General features: G+C 41.2%; 2 protein-coding genes across 7 annotated transcripts; one reads left to right on the top strand and one right to left on the bottom strand.

Annotated features, from left to right (window-relative positions):
- The first annotated feature begins 549 nt into the window (after nucleotides 1-549).
- Nucleotides 550-5,078, top strand: pgam5 (PGAM family member 5, serine/threonine protein phosphatase, mitochondrial). 4 transcript variants are annotated; one of them, XM_053325008.1, is made up of 6 exons: nucleotides 550-1,033; nucleotides 2,564-2,736; nucleotides 2,937-3,062; nucleotides 3,459-3,547; nucleotides 4,027-4,157; nucleotides 4,530-5,078. In XM_053325008.1, the coding sequence occupies exons 1-6, from the start codon at nucleotides 804-806 to the stop codon at nucleotides 4,678-4,680; spliced, it is 900 nt and encodes a 299-aa protein (XP_053180983.1). In that variant the 5' UTR covers nucleotides 550-803; the 3' UTR covers nucleotides 4,681-5,078. The 4 variants fall into 4 exon arrangements, with proteins under 4 accessions (XP_053180983.1, XP_053180982.1, XP_053180981.1 ...); XM_053325007.1 differs by having other exon boundaries at nucleotides 4,024-4,157; XM_053325006.1 differs by having other exon boundaries at nucleotides 2,937-3,064; nucleotides 3,455-3,547.
- An 82-nt stretch (nucleotides 5,079-5,160) lies between these two features.
- Nucleotides 5,161-19,862, bottom strand: ankle2 (ankyrin repeat and LEM domain containing 2). 3 transcript variants are annotated; one of them, XM_053325792.1, is made up of 13 exons: nucleotides 19,821-19,862; nucleotides 17,091-17,600; nucleotides 15,895-16,089; nucleotides 13,818-14,002; nucleotides 12,748-12,936; nucleotides 12,523-12,645; nucleotides 12,113-12,176; nucleotides 11,834-12,013; nucleotides 11,612-11,714; nucleotides 10,214-10,404; nucleotides 8,689-9,556; nucleotides 8,256-8,387; nucleotides 5,161-7,254 (listed from the first exon to the last, which is right to left on the bottom strand). In XM_053325792.1, the coding sequence occupies exons 2-13, from the start codon at nucleotides 17,587-17,589 to the stop codon at nucleotides 7,044-7,046; spliced, it is 2,940 nt and encodes a 979-aa protein (XP_053181767.1). In that variant the 5' UTR covers nucleotides 17,590-17,600; nucleotides 19,821-19,862; the 3' UTR covers nucleotides 5,161-7,043. The 3 variants fall into 3 exon arrangements, with proteins under 3 accessions (XP_053181767.1, XP_053181766.1, XP_053181765.1); XM_053325791.1 differs by lacking the exon at nucleotides 19,821-19,862 and adding an exon at nucleotides 18,529-18,626; XM_053325790.1 differs by lacking the exon at nucleotides 19,821-19,862 and adding an exon at nucleotides 18,410-18,514.
- Nucleotides 19,863-20,149: the final 287 nt, after the last annotated feature.

The following is a 20,149-nucleotide window of genomic DNA, read 5'->3' as shown; positions in this document are numbered from 1 at the left end:
TGTTAAAGTTGAGGAAGGATAGCAGTTGTCACGTCTTGGAAACACTGCAGGTGCATCGGATATCTGCAGCAAAACCAAAGTCCATTTAATTTATAGCAGTTTATTGTTGTTTGTCCTCCTGTAAACATGCACGCTTGGACACACCGTGTCTAATAGCTTTAAACAAAAAAGTGTAGTTCCACTCTTGAACTCGGTGTGATTATTGTACACTAATAGGCGATAATTTACATGAAAATTCAGTTGATAGAAATAACCATTTGAGCCACAGTCATCCATCACCGCAATAGACTGTTGGAAGTAGCGGGACTTTCTTACAGTTATACCTTAATTGAAGTTATGTATTGTGAGGCTTTAAAATGTTAAACGGTGTCAAAAGTTCATACATTTGGCTCATTTTAATTGTCGTGTGTTGAATAGAGTTTGCAGAGAGGGGAGAATAAATGACAATGTACCGTTGTTGGGTTTATGGAGTAGGGCGCCCTCCAGTGGAAAGTTTCTCAATTTATGTGAGGACAACTGTTTTGGTTCGCACTGGCCACCGTAGTGTTTGTAGGAAGCTGGCTAGATTAGCTTGCCATCTCTTGTGCCGAGTGTAATTTCAGTTTCCCCCGCCGCATGGTACAGATTGGTACCACAAGGAGCGTGTATTTATATTCCTTTCTCGAGTTGGATTTAACAACTAAAAGCCTTTTAGTAACAGAAAACCTTGTGAGAAGAGACAACGTTGCTCCTCGTGAACGGCACACCAGTTAAGCTCCGCTAATTAGCTAGCATTAGTTTGCTGCTTGGTGGGGGGTCGCAGGATGTCTTATAGGAAAACTTTCAAACTAATCAGTGGCTTCGCCGGAGGCTCTGCGCTGCTAGTATTCGCTGCTGCCGCTGCAGACTCCCGCGGATACTTCGGTGAGCAGCGCGGAGAGACAACGAGCCGGTGGCCGAAATTCACCGTCCTTCAAGCTGCGCAACCGGCGTGGACATCAGCCAACCACACACCCGCCCCGACGGGACACGCCTGGGACTTCAACTGGGATAAGTATGAGCCTCCACACACGCTCTGTGTCACGACTGCAATGATCTGCGCAAATATATTGTTTTTTTATGTTCTGTCCGTTTTGTAGAGCACACTTTTGTTTGGGTGCAACGCCAAATCTTGTATCCGTGTGACAACAGCTCATCCAAAGGGATATATTTTGGTTAACGACTTAATTGTAGAGGAGACACCTCAGTGGCAGGTTGAGACACTCTGTTGGCACTTGATAAACTCGCTGACTAGGGCAGGCCCAAAATGTGATCGTGTATCTAACAGAGACATTATCTGCCACGAGTGTTTGAGGATGATTGTTGAGCAACCATGTTATACTTTCGTTTTTCATTCATTTGTGTATTCACTTCCAACAAGGGTGTTTTGATTTTGCTCGTTTTGAAATAAAGCAGAATGACAAGAAACACTACCAGTTACGTGGTGTAAATATGAAATATAATAGTATGGCATGCTCTGGTGGCCTACTGGTTAGACAGATGGCTCATAACCACTTTGAATCTTTCTCTCTCCCTTAGTTTTTTCTATTCATATTTACACTGTCTCTATCATAAAAGCATAAAGTGTCACACCCTCTGAAAGAGTGTTCAGAATATATCTTTCATTTACTCCACTGGTGTCAGTGTCAGACACTAGCTGCCTCACTCTCTACTAATAATGACTTCTGTTGTAATTTCATACTGTCGGCTACAATAATGAACAACAAACCATCTGTTTCATTATTGCAGTGTTACAGGGACAGTGTAGATATGACAGAAAGACATAGAGAGAAAGAGATGGGGGTGACATGCAACAAAAGTCTGTCAGATTCACATCTGATGTTGTGATAAGAAAGCATGCATCTTAATCAGTAGGATATTAAAGTGCACCATATTATTACATTTGAATACTTACACCACTTAACTATGTCACTTTGCTGCTGGTGCTGCTTGGATGTCAAAAAAAAAAGTTTTGTTTACATAAGATTCCTTTTACATAACACAATGTCACTCTTGTAATAGGAAAAAGGAAGGATTAGTAATGTGATTAGTTTTTTTTTTGGGTGCCTTTTTCATAAAAAAAAAAAGGGCACAATCATAACCTCCTGGATGGAAGTAAGGACATAAAATGAATGAAAATAAAATTTGAATGTGGTTACGAAACAGCCATCCTAAAATAGACCTGTCCTGATTTTTAAAAAAAGACCCAGGAAATTTGGTTGACTTGTCTTTGAACTTCCAGCAGGATGCCACTGAGGTGACACTATGAGGATCCTGCTCTTATTGAATTTTAGCTCTTGCTGAATGACCAAAGCTATACTTGACATTTTCGATGTATGCTGAATCTTAGAGTGAGTCTTAAGGAGCCTGATATTAGTCTGATATTACTTTCCTAACAGTCCTTGAACAAGATAAATGGAAGTTTCTCAATATATCTTACTGACCATCTAAATTATAGTTATGTTAACCCAGTTTTCCAATTTAACCATGAGAGACTAAAGCTTCTTTCTAATCCCAAGATCACTGTCGTCTTAACTCTTTTCAGGAGAGACCCATCTGCACTGACCAATGGGAAGAAGAAAGAGAGTGCATCTGAGGACCCCAGCTCAGAGCAGGACAACGGCAAACCTAAAGCCACACGCAACATCCTCCTCATCAGACACTCCCAGTACAACCTGAGCGGGAGCAGCGACAAAGAGAGGATCCTCACACCATTAGGTCTGGTTTCAGATCGGCCTCTTTAATGTCTGCTCATTATCGCACCTGGAGCTTTGACCCAGGAACACATTTTCCACTTCAGTATCAGTATGATTCTCTTGGCTTTGCTCAGTTGCACCTTGTAGAGCAGGTGTTTTTAGACATTGAGTTATCAGTTGTAATCGATGTAACGACGGCTGTCTCGTCCTCTCTCTCTCCAGGTCGTGAGCAGGCTGAGTTTACGGGCCAGCGGTTGGCAGCGTTGGGACTTAAGTATGACATTCTGATCCACTCAAGCATGGCCAGAGCCAAGGAGACGGCAAATATCATCAGCAAACACCTACCAGGTAGTGGATAGATGCCACACTGCTTTTCACACTCAGGCTGCTTTTTTTTTTTTTTTTTGCCTCCAGGTTTGGAAAGTTCATTACATGTTTATTGTACCAATCACTGTTGGGTCAGATAAAAGATAAATGATTGATTACAGATATTTAAAGTAGAAAACATCCCCTTATTTTGTCAAGATATTGTTGAAGTAGACATTTTAATGCTTCTATTCATTTAGTTTGACTTGACACTGTTAATGCTGATAGTTACTATTCATATCCTGTTCGTCTTTGTTGTGTCTTGTTACCATTTCCTGTTTCGTGGCCTAGATTCTTTACAGAACAATAAAACTGGTGCAGAAATACAAATACAGATCATTAACTTTTATTCTCCCTCTGAATGTCATACGGGTCCAGGAGTGGATCTGGTGAGCTGTGATTTGCTAAGAGAGGGCGCACCTATCGAGCCGGTCCCACCCGTCACTCACTGGAAGCCAGACGCTGTGGTGAGAGAAGCTGCCCTATGTCCAGAGCGGGCTGTGGGGGACTGATCTTTTTATATTTTTTGCAAATCCTTGTATTCGATTAGGTAGCTTTCTGCTGCCCACGTGTCTGTGCAAAATGTCCTGTCGAGTGCTTGTTAAGGCTCCAAACCGAGATCTGCCAATACATCAGTGCAATGCAACAGGAATGGAGCACAGGAAGAGTTTAGTTCTAAAATGCCAAAGTTTTTTTAAAGAAGGATGGCAGCTGAAGATCAGTCTGTTAGATATAAATATTTTGCCATTGTTAAAATTGAATTCCTAAAGCAAAAACACTCGACAGCTACAGTATCAGTCGGCATCATTTTGGAGCAAAACTCTACATACATTCCCTACATTGCACTGCAGCCTCATGTATTGACTGTGTACTGACTGAGGGGTTCAGACAGAACCCTTTTCATCTGACAAAGGTGGCTTTCAACCTCTCTACCGTCCTCCAGCAGTACCATGAAGATGGAGCGCGCATTGAGGCAGCCTTCCGTCGCTACATCCACCGCGCTGACCCTAAGCAGAAGGAGGACAGCTATGAGATCATCGTCTGTCATGCCAATGTCATCCGTTATTTTGTGTGCAGGTTTGTGCCGCCGGCGGACTGGTTGGTCGCGGCTCAGCCGAGGCCAGAGCTTTGCCCCGTTGCTAAGTTATCAGCTTCTTTGTCGTGTTAACTGTTGTTCAGACTTCATAATAGATTCCTGTGAGATTTTTTTGGATTGAATATGTGCTTTGCTTGTGTCATTGTGATTTTTAATAGAATCCTGTAATAAATAGTCCAGCCTCTCTCTCTCTCTCTCTCTCTCTGTGTGTGCAGTCTTTAGACTAAGCTGAGCTAGTTAACAATCTCCTTTAGACTACTTATGGGCCATGTCACATACATGTAAACCAAATTATTTTTCTGCACTACTGTGGCTCATTCTTAGCTGCTGTTTTCTTCCATTTGTTTTCTCAGGGCTCTGCAGTTTCCTCCAGAGGGCTGGTTACGTATGGGCTTGAACAACGGCAGCATCACATGGCTCACCATCCGCCCTAGCGGCAGGGTGGCCCTCAGAACTCTGGGCGACGCCGGATTCATGCCCCCGGACAAACTAACACGGACTTGATGGGCCGACACGCCGTAGGTTTCTTTGACTCAGTCAGATGTCCAGTGGGTCAGTTGCAGGGTCAAAGCTCAGTTTTCTCCTTAAGTGTCTTGAAAATTACTTTGAATTTCTTTGTAATTGAACTATCATCATGTAATGAGAGACTCCGTGGTGGTGGTGGTGTTGTTGTGTTTACTTCCGTGCCATAGGATGCCAACAGAAGTGAATTACAGCTGCATAGCAACTCCTCCTGAATGTAACTGAGGATTTTTACACAAGTTACTGATTTTTAAACCAAAAAAAAAAAAAGTATTTGTATAGATGTCGTAAATGCGATTTAAAATGATCTTAGCTTTAAATGTGTCACTGAAGTGAGGACTGTGTTGTATAGTGCAGTTGAAATAAATAAAATAAAAATCATGACATGCCTGTTTTTCATGTACTTTCTTGATGTTTTTGCAACCACTAAAAGAAAAAAGCACATACACGTCACCAGTAAAGTAGGAGTGATGTTTTATTGATTAGTTGAAAGCAAATGAGGTCTAGACATACAGAAAGAGAATTCACCATGAGTTGTTTTTTTTTTTTTTTTAATAAAGCACAGAATGCTAAAAGCACAAGAAGCATGTTTTAAGTTTTTTAGGTGCATTTTTGCAAAGTTCCACATTCATAAACATTCAGAGACCAGAATTAGATCCGCTGTCACCTGAGAGCACACGGATGACAATACAATCTTCTCAGTGAAGTAGTTTGTGCTCTCGGATAAAGGTTTAGTTCACAAACAAAAATAATACATTCAGAACATTGTTTCTTTCAACCTAGAAGTAGTGTGGCAATCTGAATATTTAAAATGAATGGCTCTTTAGTCCTAGACGTAGCTGATAAGCCCTCATACAGCAGTGAATTTAACTCTAAATTACAAATCATTTGGAAACAGCAGGATTTCACACATTCACATTCCACCATTAGACTAAAACCTGCTGTGTTTACATGAATTAACGGTTAGCCAATTTGACTGAAGAGATTCATAACATTAAAGCTATATTAAGCACTTTGAACTTAACACATTTGAATTACTTGTGAGGGGGTTGTGAGTGCTGCTGAGCTCACTGGGAATCAACACCCAACTATATGCAGCTCTTCGCGAATTGTGTTCTCTAAGCATAAGGCAGCTTTTTTTTTCATATAAAGATGGCCATTATAGGCAAGAGTAAGTTAATATATCAGAATTCTGTAGCTGTTAAGTTTTGAAATCTTTCTGCCCACCTCCTGGATAAAAAAAATCGCTTAATGTAGCTTTAAGTTGGTCTCAGTCTGGGTGCTTTTCAAGTTAAGCCCAGACAAGACAAACTGAAATGACTTTACTGATGGGTGTGTATTTTATTATTTATTCTCACACTGTGGGAGATGCTTGTGTTTCAAAGATATTTCAAAAAAGAAAAAAAAGATAAGCAAAAAAAATTGCACAGTCTAAGGCCGCCGACAGTGACAGAAAGGAAAAGTCAAGACGTGTCCAGGAACCACCGAGAAAAGATGGGAAATGTATCCGTTTTTATTGAAGAAAAGAAAAGCATGGAAGATCTCAGTCTCATCAGTTTTTCCCACCCGCGTTTTGCCGTCGTCACCTGTGACCAATGTAAGTCAGAGGATTTCCAGATATTTTATTGTATGAGCTAGAGAGCGTGTCCGAACTGACGGAACTAGTCGCTTCGAAAAATTAAGGCAATTCCTGAACTGAGGAAAACATAGGAAATGGCAGTCGGTTTTAACACCATTAATAAAAACATTTAATTTTTGTGCTACTGACCAACATACAAAAAATAATTTTTAAAATATTGACATTTTACTTTTTTTTTCTTTTTTCTTAAGAACATCTTCAGTGACAGAATCTGGTTTGAGGATTCCACACTAAGGTTTTTTTTTTGTTTTTTTGTTTTTTTTAAAGTGACGAACTAATTCTGGGGAGTGCGGCTTGTACTCACGATATCCAAAAAAGTTGACTCAGGCTATGATACAGGTGCGTCCACTTGCCACAAATAACATTACCGTCAATTCAACACGGTCCACACCCATACAGTACATACATCATCAAGTTTTCTTTTTTTTTCCTTTTTTAGAGTCTTGAGTGTACATTACAACCTAACATGATGAGAATTCCTGTATTACATAGGAGTAGTACCATACATCATTAATACAAATCTTCCACACACTTGTGCATATTTCTGTTATGTATGTGGTTTCTAAGCTCTGGTGTAGTCACCTTGGTGCAGCTGGGTTGGGAGTGGGAAGAAAGGAAGGGGGCGGAGGTGGAGGTGGGTGGGTTTAGAGCTCGTAGAGGGTATGGCCGCAGTGGTTGGAGGCATGGGGGAAGGAGTAGGTGGTGGTTAGATCGGAGGCTCGTTCAAGTGCTTGAGGCGGATGCGCTGGATGTAGCTAGCATTGGCAGGGCTGTAACGGCTGGGGCTGAAGTCTGGTGAGGCGGCATGCCGGGCGGGACTGAAGCGTCCGGTGGGTGACATCAGGCCGCTGACCGGGGAGCCGGGAGTCTGAGGCTGCATCCTGAGTCTTGGTTTTACCACCGCAGGGCTAGTCCAGCTAGAAGATACACATGAACACCAGTCAGTACTGTTCCTTTGCTTCCAATACTGAAATGAGCACAACCTATCTGCAGAGTGCTGACTGGTTTACTGCACTGGCTGCTGACATCCATACATCTTCAGATTTATTGTCCCATCTCTTAGTAAAACAACCTGCACAACTTTCAGTGGCCTTGTCAGCAGCTAAGGTGATATGTCTTCTTTCTGCATCTCATTCTAAAGAAGCTATTTTTTTGTACAGCCATTTTTTACTAGAGATGACACCGTTGATTTTGGCTACACATACTAGACATCACTTCTTAAAAAGTCTGGACTCAAGAGCTCAAAGCTTTTCAAAATAGTTTCTTCTCGTATTTTTTCTCTGGTATAAAAACACCACACCCACTGGCATTTCACCTAATTTCTAATCAATAAAAAGTCTGCAGATTGTAATTGCAAAACGTTTTTGCTGCAAAAGCTGTATAGTCTTCTCTGCACCACGTATATCTGTTGAATTTCTGCTGTAATAAACATGTTAACTCCTCTCTTTTGTTACAGGTATGTGACCGATTCATATATTGAGTAGGAAATATCATCCACCTGTTAGACTTGTTAGTTTATTATTTCAGATGTCTTACCACAAACATAATTTCAGTGTGGTGTTTCGAGGATGAACCTCAGACATTACATTGCCTCATTCCTTTAGCTTAATATTCAATGGACAGCTCTGAAATCTAAAAAAACAGAGTTTAGTCTCAAAGCTATTCATTTTTTTAGCATATTGATATTTGAGAGAATAGTTGAAAGATATCTAACAAGCCAGTTAATGTAAATGTAGTCACTGATATGTGAGGCGGTGAATTTCTCTGAACAAATGATCCCTGATACTAAAGTGTTTCCCTACACAATAAATATTGATTACAGTGATTAGCCTTTAATCTGATAATCTGATTTCACCAAAGCCTCACTTTGAGCATAAACACACAGTATAGTCAGCAGAACAACAATTTGCAAACTAACCTCTGCATGTCTGTTGTAGAGAACGACTTCATTGTGCTCTTCCACTTATGAATGCTGGGATACTTTTGGGGATCGATATCTGTGCCTTCTAACGCTGACATGACCTCTCTGTCCAACTTGGTTGGTGAATCCCTGTAAAAACATGGAAGAAAGATGACATGAGCTTGTGTCTGCAGTGACATTTAAATCATAAGTCACTGAACCCTTTTGTAACTGGCTGCCTGTTACAGATCCCTAATAATAGTGATCAATACTAGTTAGAGTTAGCTGGCCTTGTAGTACAAATGTCTAGACTAGAATAATTATTGCTTATTACAGTATCAGTTTAAATATATTGACACATCTTTTAATACAAGTTATATCTGACACACTTTATATATAGAAACATCAAATATCCCATGATGCGTTCTATAGAGAAACTAGTGTGACTCACCCGTCGATGAAAAGTCCTTTTCTAATGTGCGGTGGGGTCCTGGGTAGGAACTCGTGGGAGTTATCTAAGGACTTATAAGAGGACCCTGATGATCCTGAGCTGCTCAGGTCCCTCCCCCCGTGATCCCATGATTTGGACCTTGCACAGATGTTGCGTCCCCCTGATACCAACCCCCTAGTCCTGCCCAACATCTCCAGGCTCTCCTCTGCTTCAAAGTACTCCTCTGAGCTGCCGCTGCTGCGCCTCTCCTCCGCCTCTCCTCCCTCTGTTCTCCATCCTGGCCCCTCCACGGCCTCAGCGTCCTGGCTGCTGTGACCCAGAGACACGCGGTTCAGCCCGGAGCTCAGGTCTGTAGCTGAGGAGGAGCTGTAGGAGTCCCTCAGCTCCCTGTGCCGGCTCCCTCCACTGCTCCTCCTCTCTCTGCAGCTGGTGGGGCTGTCCAACGGCTCTTGCAGTGACATGCGCTCAAACTCCACCATGAGGTTGGAGATGGGCGACAGCAGGCAGGAGGACGGGGAGGTACGGGGAGACACCTTGTCTCCGTTGTGAGTCCTATCTCTTGAGGAGGAGCACAGCCCGTTTTTGCAGGCGACGCCGGGTGACAGCAGGCTGTCGTCGCAGCAGCACAGCAGGTCCTGCTCGGCTGCCGTCTCGATCAGGTCGGCCCCGCGGTGGTGCAGCGCCATGGGCAAGATGTGGAACTCGCGACCGCCCACCGCTCCCTTCAGGCCATCCTTAGATGCAGCAGAGGAGGTGATGCTGGTGAGTGCTGCGTTCTGTCGGTTCTTCATCTCCTCAAGGCTGATGTCATCACCCTCGTCCAGGAAGGCACCAACAGAGATGGAGTTGCAGAACTTTTGGGGCTTGCCTGCAAACAGATGATGAATGACCAAAACAGATTTATCATTAATTTATCAAATTATTCTTCATGGCAGGTGTAATGATAATTTCAACTCCTTTGTAAAATACCCAACCTCCCACCTTCTAACCAAGATATCAGACTTTTAAATTCCTTTGCATTTCTACTACCTAAGACACCCATTCAAACCCTTGTGTATTTTAAATTATGTTGTCTAGACCTCTTAATTTCACACTTCAGGGGGTCAGTGCCAATACCTGCGAAAGACAAAAGAGTGTGGAATCACACCATAGGTAAGAGGCTAACCCCACAGCAAACACACCCCAGAGGTGGGCCTTTCCCTCAGGTATAAATGTTCAAGTTTCCCCATGCTCGGGGTCTTTCTTCATTTTGAAACTGCTTGCTTGTTGATTGACCTTTTCTTTGCAAAGAAAATAAAACCTTGTCGGCCGACGGAAGTCTCTATTTCATTCTTCACAAAGAACACAGAATTTCCACGACACAGGAGATTATGCAGCTTTGCAAAATCCTTCTATTTCATATCTGACAAGAGGCAACAACTGAGACCTTTACACTGATTACAATTTACAGATTCAATCACAGAGGCTGATCTTTATATTTTTTATATTTTTCAGGACTTCCCTGACAGAGAGCAGATGAGGGTACCTGGAGAGGGGGTTTTAAACCTGTTGCTGGCCTCATTCTCCCCGGCCTCTTCGTGAGCACGTTGGCTGAAGTCCCTCTTGCTCAGATACTCTTCCAGCTTGCGGAGCCCCTCAGTCGATGACATATCCACAAAACTGTCAAGGAAGTCCCAGTACTCAGTCCATGGGTGGCCCATCTCATGAGCCAGGTCCCTGTAGAGAAAAGACAACTTAGCAATTAGATTATTACACATACAATTAAACAATATCTCTATACTCTACTGTAAAAAACTGGTGTTTTCATAGTTGCTGGGAATCACAGATTAACTCACAATACTATCATGATATTCTTCTAGTAACAGTATATCATAATAAAAGTGATCCTGCAATGCATAAATCACAAAGAAATCATCTACAATACAATACAAAGATTATGTACAATATATATTAACAATAAATTAGTTTAACAGAAAAGAGATGCTCTATAGTATCACAACATTGATAACTGTAGCCTCAGTTCGTGCCTCTCACAGAGCTGCTGGTAACATTAGTTAGAGTGATAAGAGACAAAAAAAAGACAACGTCGTACAAAATACCCAAAGATTTATTCCTTTTCTGTGGCAGTAAACACAACACATCATGCTCATAACTAACTGCTGTATTCAGAGCCTTATGAGGTATTTGGGGCTCTCGAGTGACGACAAACACTGTTTATCACTGTAACATTAAAATGATAAACAGCAGGGCTACAGTTACATGTTGCTGACAACACTAGTTCAGCTACAGCACAGTTGACACATAGAAACTATTACGGAGGGCCATTACACACTCTGTTTCCAGCATGGACATCAGTGGCATTTTGCTTGCATTTGTCATTTCTTCTTCACTGTCACCTACAACTGCCTCCATCTGATTGTCACCAGTCTGTTCAGCACCTCTATAAGGAGGTGGAGTGTAGTGGTGCTCTAGTAGTGATAAGCCAAAGTAGCCAGATGTATTCTGAGCGGTCCAATGTGCCACAAGTGGAAATATTGCAATATGATGCAATTTCACTCCAATTTTATAGATTTTCTTTCTGTCTGAGACTAAAATGCTGTCAAAGCAGCAGTGGACCATTTTTTAATATAAGTTTGATATTTGCTTAATATCGAATATTTGCTTTTGAGTAATTTCCAGTACTAATTGGATGCTTTCCATGTCTTCACACATTTCTATCATTCTTTGAGATGAATTTTGTTGCAGTTCTCCTTGTACTGACTGTGTAAGGATGAACCCAGGGTGTAGTACATGGCCTGACATGTCTGCATGTGTCAACAGTATTTCATCTAGTGTATTCTCTTCATGCATGCACAATATTTTTGCAATCTCTGTAAAGCACCCCGGTTCATTTTGGAAGAGCAGAAGGTTATGAATCTCTCACCTGCCCACTCTCTCTGCCCCACGGTCGGGATCAGACTTGAGGATGTGGTGGAACATCTCGGCTCGGCCTCTGGGCGGCGTCTTCCAGGAGCGGCGAAAGTCGTCTGCCTGTAGGGGACGATTACATTCTCTGGTCACTTAATGTTGTGAAAGATGCATGTGGTAACTGTGGTTTTAATGCAGTGGAGCTGAGTAAATGCAGACAGGTAATTGGGTAAAGAACTTGCTTTAGAGGGGCTCAGTGGTCCAGCAAAGGCAGTGACAGTCATCACCGGATCCATCGGGCTTCTTGTATGCCGTTGGGTGAAAGAGAAACTGTCTGAGGACTCGGGTGACCAAGTAGCACCGATGATGGGCTGAGAGCTGTTGTCGGTTGCTCTCAGCAAAGGAATATAGCAGCGATCTGTAAGACAACAGACAATTTGAAGTTATTATAAGCAGAGATTACTTGCCTGAAGAAACAGAGGAAAATAGGATTTAATGTTTAAAGTTGTGTCCTTACCCTCCAAATAGTCGTTTATCTTCTGTTTCACTTCTTGTGTTTTATTTTTCCTGCTACAAATAAGCTGCAGAAAGATAAATAAGAACAATTAGTGACACATGTACAGCTGATAGCATACAACTGTTGCTGGATTAGCTGGGGAAAGAATTTGCTCATCTAAATTTAGCCTTCAATGTGCAGTGTGAGTGACTGTTGACAAAAGATTTAAAAAGCAAGTTAAAAGGTCAACCTGAGTGAGCTAAACAGTCCCTCCCTCAGCTGCTACTGCCATGATATCATTCAGTGTTTGGCAGTGCTGCTGCACAGCTCCCGTATGTACATGTGCGCGTTCAGCACAACCCAGGCTTTGCTAAATCTGGTCTTACTGAGTTGTGCACATTACTAAAAGTTAAAAATAAAAACTCCCTTACATCACAAGGCATGTAGCCATCTCTGTTCTTGCAGTTCTTATCGATGTCAGGATGTGAGCACAGGACATTGACCACCTCTGGGCACCCAAACTTACAGGCAAAGTGGAGTGGTGTTTCAAATCCCTGGGAGAAAACAGGCAACATCAAATATTAAAACACTGCTCATTACACTTTGTGAAAGAATCTAATCTAATCAGGTTCATCTGGTTTGGTTAAAGGACCCACAGCCTTATCTGGAGTGTTGAGGTAAAGATCTACAATGTAGCGGATCCGTTTCTGCAGCATGACTTCCTGGTCATCTGGATACATGAGGCGCATGAACTCTGGGTTCTCCAAGGTGTCCAGCAGCAGCTGGGAGATGCCCCCCTGGTTCTCCTTGGCTGCCACGTGCATTACATTGTACCGACAGCCCTCCTAAACAGACAAAACAGTGGAAAAACTGGATGGATCAGGGCGTAATCCTCATTAATCTTCTGTCAACTGGAAAGGATGCTTAATTTTAAAAGCTGACCTTAACTTCACCTGCTGAGGTTAGAGATGTATCACCCAACCTTTATTTTAGTGTCTAATAAACAGGGCTTAAGAAACAATAGTTAGTATTTATAGTACAGCAGCAAATCTGCAGTTTAAACATACTAACTTTTATAGGCTTATTTATTACTACTTTGGATTTATTTTACACCAAACAAAAAGCAAATAAAAGTCATTGTATTGCCAACTGAATGTAATTAAATGATTAAAAAGATGTAAAACTATAAATGAGTAATATAATAAAACGGGCCAATGAATTAACATGAGGTGAAACAGTAAAAATGATAACGTTGTTACTGTTACTACTGATGCAAAACTGATGATGTCTCATACTGTTTAAGGCCTACAATCATCAGATGTAGCATTACAGTGTAGCAACATGCCTGCATCATTCTTATGTGTTCTGCTGTTCATCTGATCCTATTTTAGGCTTCACTTCATCTGGCTCAGATATATTGAATGAACTGATTTTTTTTAAAGCATGTTTTTATCTGCTATGTAGAACTATCACAAATGTATTTACTACACATACATGCAGGAAGTCATTTCTTCATCGTAGCAGCTACAGCCTTGACAGGGACATTTGTTAAAGGCCGGCGCTGATGTGGAAAAGACGTTTATGTATCAACAAATGACAACGATGAAGTCAGGCTGCACATCTCTATTAACAGCAAAGGCTTTCCACAGCCTCATTACAAGTTCAAACTAGGTTGCCTCTGAATTTCACTTCAGCTTCAATCAGGAAATGCACTTCATATTCTTACTTGCACAATAGTGGGATTATCCCCCGAGCCAATGAGATAGCGTGGATTGCTCCAGACCAGGTCACTGAAGGCCCCCTCGTCGCCCTTTTCCACAGCTTTCCTCAGCTTGGCCGTCAAGTCCTGGGTGCGTGGGCTCTTGAAACTGTTGGCCCGCTCACGGTTAATGGTATCAACCTCCATGTTATCTGGCGTGAAGAGGGAGAGAGAAGGACGGACACTGCTGTCAAAAACCTGGTGAAACTGAGGCCTGGGTCAGACTGCTGTGCATCACATTGTTTTTCTGTTTTTGACCTGATTCTCACAAAATCTGCAGAATGATGTTTCTCACCACTACATTGACATTTTCAAAATTACAGTGATTAGATCAAACATGGTACTGAGATCACTGAAAATGACGCAGATTGTTCTGTGGAAAAATGACGCAGATTGTTCTGTGGAAAAATGACCCTGCCAAAAAAAAAAAAAAAAAAAAAAGATCTGCCATATATTGCTTTAAAACACAGAAATGTGACATCACACAACTTTAAAAAATCAAAAGTAAAAAAGAAGTGGTCTTGCTGATGACAGGGATGCAAAGTGCAACCAACTCTGATGTGTTGCAACACACTCAATATTATTGCCTTAGCATTATTTCTTTAATAATACTGAGAGCATTATGTTAACAGGAAACAATTCACTTCAGTGCTCTCTGCTGTGCATGTTACTGAGAGAACTGACCCTCTACATGGCCCAAATACACACACACACACACACACACGGGTCCAAATTTAAAATCTCTGATATTTTCATGTAAACACAGAGATAATTAGAAAGTTTTAGGATTCAGAAACATTAAAAAAAACAAAGTCATAACATGTAAAATGAGGAATAAATGTTTAAGTTTTGCATTATTTTTAAGCAAATTTGTGGCATCGACCAACTTTACTTTTTGAATAAGATTTTCTTGAGTTGTATCCCCCCATTGAAGTGTTCAGATGTCACTCAGGTTGATTTGATCTGCTCATTCAAGTCACTGCAGCCAGTGTTCACCTGTTATAAATACGGCTCTGCCTCAAGCTTCCAGCAGATCATTGCTTAGTATGTAGTATTGTGACAGTAGGAAACAGAAGCTAGAGGGCCTTTCTAAGCATCACACCACAGCCAGACTAAAGATCTCTGAAGTAACAGTGCATTTAACTTTAAAATGCCTTGTAGAAACTGGATCAGTTGTATCCAAAGCAGGATCAGGCAGATCAAAAGTGACCACACCATCACAGGATCAATACATCAAGCTTTAGTTCCCTGAGATGGAAAAGCAACGTAATCACAGTTTACTAGATAAACAATACAAGACTCCAATCAGTAAAACTGTCAACGAGTAGCAGTTTTTAAACAACTGTGGATCACTGGCAGTAAATCTCAAACTTGGGTGTGTGAAACATGGTAGTGGGAATATTCATGTGTTGGGGTGTTTTTCCTCCTTAAAAGTTGGACACATGCACTAAATGAAAGTGCAGGTGTCCTGCACTACCCTGACTAAGAAGGCGTGGCACTCAGTTCTTCAGAGACATGTTGAACCCTCTGGTTTATTTTCATCTTTGTGGAGAAAAAAAAATCAACCTGCAGCAGGATAACGACCCCAAACACACCTCAAAGCTTTGCTAAAAACTGACTGAAGACCAAAGTAAAAACCAAGGATCCCTGACTGTCATGGACTGTCCTCCACAGTCACCCGACCTCGACCCTGATGAATATTTATGGGGGCTCTTGAAAGCCAAGCTTTCTGTGACATCGCAAGAAGCTCTTTGGAACATTGTCAAATCATGCTGGGATAACACGGGTCATCAGGTTTTGCACAAACTTGTGGAGTCCCTGCCAGCTTGACTGCAGGCTGTCACTGAAGCAAATGGGGGACACAGCAAATACTGAAGACACACTGAAATTCATGTAGATTTTCCAAACACTCAACTTTTCACTCAAATTGTTACAAATGCAAAATAGAAATATCTTGATACAACAAAGGGCACTGATTTTTCCATAACGCGCACGCGCGCACATACACACACACACACACACACACACACACATATCTACTCACCTTTACTAATGACCAGGCCTGGTTTGACAGGAGACACACAGGGTGCAGATTTGTTTGGAGAGAGGAAATAGTCACAGATGCCCTTGGCAAACTTCTCAGCATCCTCACGGTTGGAAAAGGGTTTGAAGCGGGCTCCCTTCATCATCTTTACAGCTTGAAGGGCATCTTTCTTGTCTGTATATACATGTGCTTTCTCTACAGACAAATACACAAAGAATCAACATTTTATTTTTTACATTTTCAATTGTCCTGGTTTTTGTTTTTTCATTTATCACAGGATTTTTAGTGTGTGTAATTATCAGTTCTGTCTACTTGGCCTGTAAAGTCATTTTGTGATGAGGGTCTACAAAGTGCCGCTGCTTTAGCAGTCGTAACAAAAGCCTGCCCTGGCAGATTAATATTAACAGCATTGATTTTTCAGAGTAGCTCAAGATTAATTTAGATCAATATTCTATTACAGAGAGGTCACGCTGTGCTACTGCCCCGCTTCTTACAACAAAAAATGTTTTAACATCACTAACAAATGCAGATGTCAGAGTGCAAGAGCAGCAAGTACTTCTTGAACAAATACAACACAGTCGGTACCATGAATAAACAAACAAGCAACGGGATAATCTGTTATGGTGGACTTTGGTCTCAGTTGAGTAGATGGCCAAAAATTGAACTATCAAAGAAAGTGTTGTTTTTGTTTACACTGGAGGGAAGCATCCAAGTATTTATACGTATGACTAAACATACAAACAATGACAACAGAAAAAAAGGAACCTCAAGAATGATCAAGTGCAGTGAAAACTATGTTAAACCATCTTAATTTAAACACACATGGATAATTGGCTCCTGGCTGGAGGTGAATGTTAACCATTAGAGATGTTTGTCAGATGTGGCACAATCAGATACTTAGAAATTAGACTATCATAGGCCCAAAAAGACATTAAACGACTTTACTGAATGTTATTTTCAGTTTGATGTTCATTATTATGTATTTACAAAACTACTAAACCTTGTGTGTGAAATTATGTTGGATTTACAACTTTATAAAAAGTATGAACTACATATTTTAGTCTTGGCTTCACTTATTTCCTGCAGTTCCCTAATTTCAAGATCATCTGATAATGAATGTATTTTGCTGCTTCTCAATACAAAAACACTGAAAACTGCATGACAGCACACAAAGTAACAAGCTTATTTTCTCTTACCAGTTCTAGCCAAAACATCCTCCCACTGCGGACATACTCCATAATACAAGGTTGGGGACACTTGTGCAGCCTTTGACGGAGTCTCTGTTTTGGATTGAGAGTTACTGCCTACAGCAGAGACGTTTGAGGATGTTTTTACTGAGATCTCTTCTTCCTCTGGAGGGTTGAGACCCACACCGTAGCCAAAGTCAATTTCATCGCTGGCAGCCTCAGGGGGTCTGCTGGTAGATGCAGCAGTAGTTGCAACTGCTGAGGTGGCACATGACACAGGTTTGGCATGTTCGGCAATAGAAGCCACGCTGGCTGAGACGCCTGTGGACGAGCTACTGTCCGTTTCGGTGGCACTGCTCTCTGGTCCGGCGAGCACTCGGGCCAGCTTCCTCTCAAAGGTGGCTCGCGTGGTAGCTGTGATAGGGCCGCACTTCAGATCTGCCCGGGCAAACTCCTCGCGCAGTTCGTCGGCACTCAGCCCCCTCAGCCTGCTCAGAACCGCCTCCATGCTTCAGCTCCCTGAGACACATCAGAATACGCTTTAGCAATCATGATCAGCAGTTGTAATAAACTTAATAACCATTTAGGCAAAAATAATTATTAGTTAATACTACAGCAGTTACTAAATCACGTTTCTTTCTTCTACATCTGTGAATAATAATTAAAAATGCAAATGTAGACAAACTATCATAAATATAAGATGACCTGCTACCACTGCTGACAAAAAACAAGCACATTGTTAGAAATGCATTAAGTTATACTCATTTAGTGTGATATCAGTCAGTGTGAACTATGACTTAAAAAACTAATGTTATCTGGAGCAGGAAACTACACAAATTCTGAAATAAATAAATAAATAATAAGCAATCCATTATCATTCAGCAGCCTGACGCTGTGTGGGCACACTGATATTAAATGCCATTTACTCTTTTCATAAACCCAACCAGCAGCCACCCGTTGTTCAATACAATACAGACGAACGAGTAAACCCTTGCCCTTCAGTACAAAGCATCTCCATGTAGGCTGCACAGCTCTATCACATAAAGCTTATGAGCTGCTATATATTCTAAATATAAGTCCAGGGTAAAGCCATAGATGTTACTGTAGCGCCGTGCATCCATGCAGCCTATTATACCTCATCTGTAAACAACCACATACATGTTAAACTAGCCTCTGCTAGCTCGCTTGCTAACCAACAAGTCGGCTTTATCACCCGACGAAATTGCTTTGATAAAAAATAGTCTAACACAGAGTAAATCTAACAGCCCGAGCTGCTATAATATAAGAGACAAAGATAGAAAAAAACTGAACAATTAAAGTAACATTACTCGGGTTATTCGCATGCTGTCACGCCCAAAGTATGTCATTCGAGGTTCGTGGTGATGATGCCGATAACATTCAAAGTGTACGTGATGACATCTGGTAACAAATGCGTCCCTATACTCACCAAGGAACATTTTAATTTAATAGACGCGGAGCTATGGGGAACCGTTGTTAATTTTGCACTGATATCAAAAAACTGTTGGATAGACACAAAAGCTGGACACGGTCTGGAATAGTCTCATTGTTTACAACATGTTCTGCGCATGCTCAGTTTCAAGGGAGGGCGCATGCTGCTTTCTTGACCTGTGGGAAGTTTTGAAACTTCGGCGAAAATGAGGTAAATGTTACGTGACGCCACGCAAAAACAAAAATAAGGTAATCATTTCCAACGATCACTCATGACATTCTGAGGAAGGTCATCGCTGAACTTATACATAACGTCATTTTTAAAATTAACATGGCAGTAATTATTTTCCGGTAAATGTTACATACTTATAAAACATCATTAAAGATGGCTCGTCATTGTCGCTCAAAAATAATGCATAATTTGCTTTTTTTTTAAAAACAAAAAACGTTACGATCAATATTTTACTATTTACTGACAGATACCATATCACTGAAAACATTTTAGTAGTTTTACTACATAGAAGAGTTGTTGTACCTTCTAATGACGATTAAAGTTCTTATTTAATGAGCTACACAGTATCTACGCATCTATCCCCAGAAGACCACACAATTACACGCTTAATCATGGCAACGGACTTTAGGGAATAGATATCTGAACCCATCGCTGCCGCTTAAAATAGTATTTTGAGTAATGTATATTATATTTCCATACTTTCCCAGTGCCGTGAATGTAGCATCATGCTCCCCAGTAGCAGACGTGACTAATCCAAGGAAACCATAACCTCGAAACCGCCCGTTGAGGTATTTCTACTCAACAAAACGTCTTACAACTTGTAAAAAAAAAAACAATTAAAAATGATGACTTGATTACAAATGTGTTGATTTATAGTCCACAAAAAGATTATCCATATCGGCACAAGCCCATGCATGCAGGGCCAACTTGGTTGGACAAGCATGCAAGTTAACGTTAGTCTATGAGGTATTCATACAAGAGCTGAAGCAAATATCAGTTAACAATGTGAATAACTGTGAAAGGTATAACCAAGGAAAGAGTGAATGTATGTAACATTAATTATTACATGATACATTGTAGTGAACGGAGTTTGACAGGCATGCTAACATTAGCCACCTAGCAAGGTAAGAAGCGAAGAATTCAAGCCGCCCGTTAGCAAGAACCTTACACGCCATAAGGAAACAGTTACCAGTTTGTTTTCTCACTGAAGATATAGAGGTAACACGAAACAACACAACCGCTAGCTGAAATGTTTATATAAATGGTACCATGCCCACCTCCTCCTCTCTACCCGGCTACTGTTGCTAGGTGTTCGCTTTCGCACCGCGACGGTTTCAAAATGCGGAGCGCGATGACCCGCTTCCGCCCAACACTGTGCCTGAACGAAATAACGACGTGGACACACTGAAATAGTTACTGAAAAATAAACAAAACACCTCTACCTTATTACATTACAGGAAAAACAAAGCATTTAAAACAAGAAGTACACGAAGCGAAAAAATCTCAACAATAAGACAAGTTGGAAAATATTTATAAAGTATTTTTTGTAGAACAGCATGCAGCACTGTGGATTGTGTGTGTGATTATTATTAAGTATTATTTATGA

Source organism: Scomber japonicus, chromosome 9 (assembly GCF_027409825.1).
Source record: "Scomber japonicus isolate fScoJap1 chromosome 9, fScoJap1.pri, whole genome shotgun sequence".
Classification (NCBI taxonomy): Eukaryota; Metazoa; Chordata; class Actinopteri; order Scombriformes; family Scombridae; genus Scomber; species Scomber japonicus.
The sequence above is the reverse complement of the archived record's forward strand: the minus strand, read 5'-3'. Positions and strand labels throughout refer to the sequence as shown.

Excerpts from the sequence above, each read along its gene's own strand:
- pgam5 (XM_053325005.1), top strand. The coding sequence starts at position 804 with ATGTCTTATAGGAAAACTTTCAAACTAATCAGTGGCTTCGCCGGAGGC. Across the intron at positions 1,034-2,563 it reads TGGGACTTCAACTGGGATAA|GAGAGACCCATCTGCACTGA; the intron begins GTATGAGCCTCC and ends AACTCTTTTCAG. Across the intron at positions 3,065-3,454 it reads TCAGCAAACACCTACCAGGT|CCAGGAGTGGATCTGGTGAG; the intron begins AGTGGATAGATG and ends TGTCATACGGGT.
- ankle2 (XM_053325792.1), bottom strand. The coding sequence starts at position 17,589 with ATGGAGGCGGTTCTGAGCAGGCTGAGGGGGCTGAGTGCCGACGAACTG. Across the intron at positions 14,003-15,894 it reads AGGCCTGGTCATTAGTAAAG|ATAACATGGAGGTTGATACC; the intron begins GTGAGTAGATAT and ends TCTTCACGCCAG. Across the intron at positions 7,255-8,255 it reads TCTACAACAGACATGCAGAG|CTGGACTAGCCCTGCGGTGG; the intron begins GTTAGTTTGCAA and ends TGTATCTTCTAG.